General features: G+C 37.8%; 1 protein-coding gene across 1 annotated transcript; it reads left to right on the forward strand.

The window, feature by feature from the left end:
* Positions 1–942: 942 nt before the first annotated feature.
* LOC128223542 (interferon regulatory factor 1-like) lies at positions 943–6,000 on the forward strand. Its single transcript, XM_052932823.1, has 7 exons — positions 943–1,100; positions 2,856–3,125; positions 3,352–3,546; positions 3,731–3,985; positions 4,206–4,304; positions 4,653–4,903; positions 5,134–6,000. Exons 2-7 carry the CDS (start codon positions 2,864–2,866, stop codon positions 5,158–5,160), a joined length of 1,089 nt encoding a protein of 362 aa, XP_052788783.1. The 5' UTR covers positions 943–1,100; positions 2,856–2,863; the 3' UTR covers positions 5,161–6,000.

Below are 6,000 nucleotides of genomic sequence, written 5' to 3' on the forward strand. Positions count from 1 at the left end.
TTGAAAAGTTTTACTCACTTTTTATTTTATCAGGTTATAGTATAAATGTGGCTGGCAGCGGTTTGGAGGAATTTCATGGGGGACATATTTCAAAATCTGTGTTCCTGTGATTTAATTTACTTTTTTTCTGCTTATGTTTCCTGCATTGCAGATATTGACGTTAATTAAAAAAAGGTTGAAAAGTTGTACTCACTTTTTATTTTATCAGGTTATAGTATAAATGTAGCTGGCAGCGGTTCGGAGGGATTTCATGGGGGACATGGGGAAATACTCTTGTGACCATGTAGATATAAAGCAAAGCAAGTTTAGCTTCCCCTACTTCATGACTGCCAATTTTGAGAAATAAAATGCATAAATTACAGATTATTGCAAAGTATTGCATTTAAACGGCTTCAACATATTGTTTGTTAAAAAAAAAATCAAATATATGCATTGTAGATAATGCAAAATCCACACATTTACATATTTATAAGTCAACGTTTAAAGGTACTCATGAAAAAACACCCCCGAAATTCAAGCCTTGATCATGTGGTTTATAATGCAAGAAAAATGTTCAAGATGACTATAATAATTTCCAGTACACTGCGCAGTGCGGTGACGTTGGGAAAATAAAACAATTCCAACATTTTGTACCTTTCGGAAAACCCATGCAATAATTTAGTCATGATTTCGGAAAACCAGGATGTAAATTCGGTAAAACTAGGTCAAGTGATACATGTGTATTTGCATTAGTATGCCGAAGGACAACATTTTTACACTATTTTAAGAAAACTTTCTAACCAAGTTTGCATTTCTATTACTTTTGCATACGGCTTTGGTGTCTGGGAAAATAGTTTGAAATGCTTTCAGCTTATATTTTTGAAAAATAATAGCTATAAATAGCCAGAATGGAATTCATAATAATCTATTTATAGTTTTCAAGGAATTTGATATTTTCTATTCCCAGAAGGAAACCCGATAAAGTCACGTGACGGCCGAAGTATAATCAGTCGTTTTCACAACTGTGCGACATAAGTTTAACATCCAGAGACAGTAATTCTTGCCAATCTTGAAGAAACATTTTTTGTTTTCCGAAAGGACTTTTGTGACTGATTGTACAAGTAAGTATTTTATTTGATTGTTATAAATACGGTTAAATGTTACCAGGATGCTTAATGTATAAAAGGTGTTGTTTCCAAGTTTGTTATCTTAGATTAATTTTGAAAGTATTATGTATATATGTTAACTAGTGTATTTAAAAGAATTTGCAAAGTACTGTATGCTACAATCAACTAAATGATGCAGTAAAATTGAAGATTGTAGATCTAATAATTTCTTGATCAACTTGATAAATTTTCATGGTTTTATTTATCTATTTGGACCCAGATTTTTTTAAAGTAATAAAACGATTTCCGAACATTCATAATAATAAAAAAACGAATATAAAACTGTATGTATATATTTATAATATAATAGTAAATTGTCTTGTTAAGACCAACTCGAAGGTTATCGGGTGTTTGTAGCTTAAAGTCGCAAAATATAGGCTAGTGCAAAATCTTCTTTTTTTATTTCAATGCATTTTTATTATAGCAATATTAACGATATTTGAGCACTTTTTTAACTGGGACTATGTGGCCCGGCGGAGCTATTAATTAAAAGTTATAAAGGCTGATATTTCTAATCTATTCACATGTCGAATCATGATTTGTTTTGATCCGTGATTAAAATACAGTAAAATGAGTTCAACATGATAATGCATTAAAATTGAAAAAAATAAATAATTGTGCAAGCTAAAACTATCTTTAAGCAATGAGGGATTGATGTTGGTCGTGCGAGACGTTGTAAGTGAACGGGAAGGGATAATCGTCGAGGAATTATGGCCACTCTACATGGGAACTTCCCTAAGTAATCAATGCGCGGGTTTTACTTAAAATTAGACTCCATGCAAGATAAGGGATTCCGCGTCCATGCAATGAATTCACATGCAATAACTCACAAGTTGCGCCAGAATCCCACCAGCTGCTGCAATTTCCAATATCATGGTCAATGTTAATGCGGAATACATGTATGACGCGCCTTATGCTATCTTAACAAAAAATAAGCCTTTATGGCGTGCATTTTTTGAAATCGGTATTTAAACACAAACAGATCAAATTTCAATCTGATATGAGGCCATATATCTGCACCAGTGTTGATAGACACGACACTGGAGAAGGGTCTATTTATATAAATATAATGTTTATCTACCGGGCCAGGTCTAGCTATGAAAAACTGCACACCATTTAACTTCCTGCTTTGTGCAAGATCGATTTTTTGCGCAAGAGATTAATTCATTGGTTTAACTATTATAAATTTAGTTAAAGCCAGCAGGAATGACTGTGAAAAAACTATAGCCCTCGCGATTTCTTGTTTACCTCAGACATTGGTTAAAATTAAGATCTTGCATTTGACCTGTTCGTGTTTAATCTCGTTATTACGAGGAAAAATGCTGAGATCATTGATATGCAGCACTAGCTACGTCCGCACAAACAATTGAGTCTAGAACAAAGGCTGTAAGTCTCGACGGAAATATGCACTTAAAGTTAAACTTTAGTCTTACCGTGATGGTCCCATTATAACGAGTGCATGTCAGTGCCGTCTTTCTAGTGATTTAATCGACCCATTGCTCACTCTTAAAAGTTTAAACTATCCGTATTGTGGTGTTAAAATCGTATCATTTATGTTTATTCATTTTTGTGTCGACAAAATACCACTTGAAAATACCCCGGCCCATTTCCCAGTTCTGCTTGTAAATTGAAAGTTTATGTTAATGGAAAAATTATAGTATTTTAACTATAGTATATATAGTGAATACTTTCATTATTATTTCTTTACAGATATAACTATGCCAAGGGGACGCCCGAAGAGCAAGGTGGGGAAGAACAGGCGAGATGTGCGGGTAATAGACCGGAAGCCGATAAGGCCGCTGGAACGCCAAAAGATGCGGCCATGGCTGGTAAACCTTCTGGACTCAGGGGAGTGCCGGCAGCTGGCGTGGTACAAGCGCCGGGAGAACCTGTTTCGGGTGCTGTGGAAGCACGCGGCCGGACAGACGTTCAATCCTGATAACGACGCATGCCTCTTCCAGCGATGGGCCATGCACACAGGTACCCGCACATACTTGGTCTCGATGTAAATCATATGTGACTTAAATCTGTATCGCTGTTCTTGTTCACTAAGCATGTATAAATATATTCACAAATATAGCCTTATGAAGTTTTCAGTTTCGATATACATGTACTGTGTTTTATGGTAGCTAGTCAACTAATAAAAGCAAACAAAATTAAGATATACGTTGCCCTGTCCTATAATTCGTGTATCTTTTTTTTTAAGGTAAATTCTACCAGGGCGATAGGCCCGATCCTAAGAAGTGGAAGGCTAACTTCAGGTGCGCGCTGCATTCCGTGCCGGATGTGGAGGAGGACAAGTCTCTACGCGTGAAACGGGGAAACAACGCCTTCAGGGTCTATAAGCTGCTCGAACATAAGAAGCAGAAGACTGCTGTTGCTCCAAAAAAGATCAAGATAGGTGAGGCATAGAGTGGATATGGTTTACAGACTTGAAAGATAAAGTCATATTACCATTGTTTAACCGTTTTGAAATGACTGAAATATTAACGTCCTTTACAAACGAACGTTTCACACCGAGAACACTGTTCAATCAATAGGAATGTAAACGTCGACCTTTCACTAAAGTATTTTGCTTCCATCAGAGGTTCTGGACTCGGATGATGAGTATGACAACATCGCGTTCCTGCAGCACCTAAAGTCGACATCGCGGCTTGATGATGGCGGATTGAGCGACGGGTACAGCCCCTCACACGAAAGTAGCCATTCCTCGGACTGGGAGCTCGCGGACACGCGCAACCAGGCTGAAGTGCAGCGCTCGCCGCTAAGAGAGGAGTCTGAACCAGAGGAGGAGCATTCGCCGCTCCCCAAGTTTGAGGAGCTTGGCCAGTTTCCGCTCAGTAAGTACCGTCAATAATTGTCATTCATGTATATGTAATTAAATAGGTTTGTTTATTTTCCTTAACATAAACAGGGACTTTAAGATGTGATTAAAATTTCCAGTTTCGATCATTTAAATCCAATGTCAATGGTTTACCAAGAAGAGTCTTAACACATATCCGGGAGATTGAGATTTTGTGTTGTTTATTTTTGCTAATTTCCACGTGACGACTATTGCAGGCAGCGGAAGCGGGTCTATGTACAAACCGTCCGCCCCTGTACTGACCATTGAGGAGAACGTCCCGTCCGCTGCCGTTGACTCCCTTGCCTTTGACGATGGTAAGAGCGCGCTTACATGTGCACTGTTTTTCTCGACGTTAAAAAAGTGTTGATACACCTAGGGCTTCCTCGTATATTGCATGTCTTTATTCAAGTAACTACTGGTTGATCGAGTATAGAATTGGAATTTTAAATACACTCATCAACTATTATTGACTACCCATGTAATTTAATCACTTGCCATTGAGTGATTTTGCGCTTCAGCGACTAGTATTAGTGATTGTCCCGATTCTCAAGTCGCTTTACTGTATATTTATGGAACAAAATAAGACATAAAATATGACGCAATTTTATGTTCATGTTCATGATCCACTATAAAATAAAGAATTAATAATTCTTTCTGTTCAGGTCAAATCAACTACACGTTGAGCGTGCAGCAGCTTGGTGAGGACAACTACCAGATCATCGACATGGGCTGGTCGTACGAGCAGGAGGGTCGTATAATCGAGGAGTACTCGGACAGTCAGCTGGGCCATTCCATTCCCGACTTCTCAGAGGTTACCATGGAGGATATGGACGTGGACGTTACGGAGGAGGAGGTGATCACATCCGGTCCGCCCGTCATCGTCCTGGATGAGGAGCCTGAGACAGACTTCCAGGTACACACCCTTTATGAACTAGTGTTTGTTACTTATTCACGGACTAAGAAGCATGTTGTTTGGTCGGTTACATTTCAAACACATTGTCAATAGTATATATATAAAGTGTTGTCAATAGTATATATATATATATAAACTATAAAGTGTATGTATGTATGTATAACATGAAACGCGTTTGCAACACTCTTTAAAAACACACGCTAATTATAATTTGTTTGTGATTGTTGCAGGAGTACACGAGCATCCAGGGTTTATGAATGCAAGAAACATTGTTATCACGAAACCACGCTGCGACCTTGTATCAACCTAGGGGACTCGTTATGTGTAGTCATGTTTGCTTGTACAAGTGACTTTTAATCATGAGAGTTGAACTGTTTGTCATATGGTGACGAATATCGGTATGGGCTTGCCCCGGAGACCGCTGGTGGTCGATGGAGACCTGGGGTCTGGGCATACTGGATGCGCCTGCCGGGTCATAGGCCACACGGAATGGACGAGGTGCTGGTCACTGGCTTCCTGTACACCGAGCTGCGTGGTCGTGTAAAGAGGCAGGACTTCAAACGACTGGGTTGGATTGTTAGGTCCTGGGTCGACACTAGAGGGATACAGAGATGACAAAACATTTCTCATGGAAGTTTCATTTCACATTGACTGAGTGATCATCTTCTTCCCCGTAAACATGTTCTATTTACCAATAATTCTATTTTTGTAGGAAATTTAACGATCTCGTAGATATGTGTTTTTCATGTTTGAGTTATTTGTCCTGCAATATTATTTAATCATGCCAATTGCCAATGATAATTAATCTATATTTTATTCTACCAGTGAAGAGTACACATTGGTTTAACAAAGTCTTTCTATGCTTGCAGTTTACTAATCAGTGATTGTTAAGTTAGTATAAAATATGTATTTGTGTTTAAGATCTGTGCAATACCTGTTATGAATTTAAGTTCAATATCTAAAATGTACATGTGATAAGAAATGTTTGTATACATGTATAAACGAAATGTATATCAAATGCTTCAATGTGTTGTGTATCTATATACATTACATAATGATGGAACAGTTTTAATAATAAAATGATGAGACAAATTCTG

This window comes from Mya arenaria, chromosome 2 (genome assembly GCF_026914265.1).
Source record: "Mya arenaria isolate MELC-2E11 chromosome 2, ASM2691426v1".
Taxonomy (NCBI): Eukaryota; Metazoa; Mollusca; class Bivalvia; order Myida; family Myidae; genus Mya; species Mya arenaria.

Excerpts from the sequence above, each read along its gene's own strand:
- LOC128223542 (XM_052932823.1), top strand. The coding sequence starts at position 2,864 with ATGCCAAGGGGACGCCCGAAGAGCAAGGTGGGGAAGAACAGGCGAGAT. Across the intron at positions 3,547-3,730 it reads TCCAAAAAAGATCAAGATAG|AGGTTCTGGACTCGGATGAT; the intron begins GTGAGGCATAGA and ends TGCTTCCATCAG. Across the intron at positions 4,904-5,133 it reads AGCCTGAGACAGACTTCCAG|GAGTACACGAGCATCCAGGG; the intron begins GTACACACCCTT and ends TGATTGTTGCAG.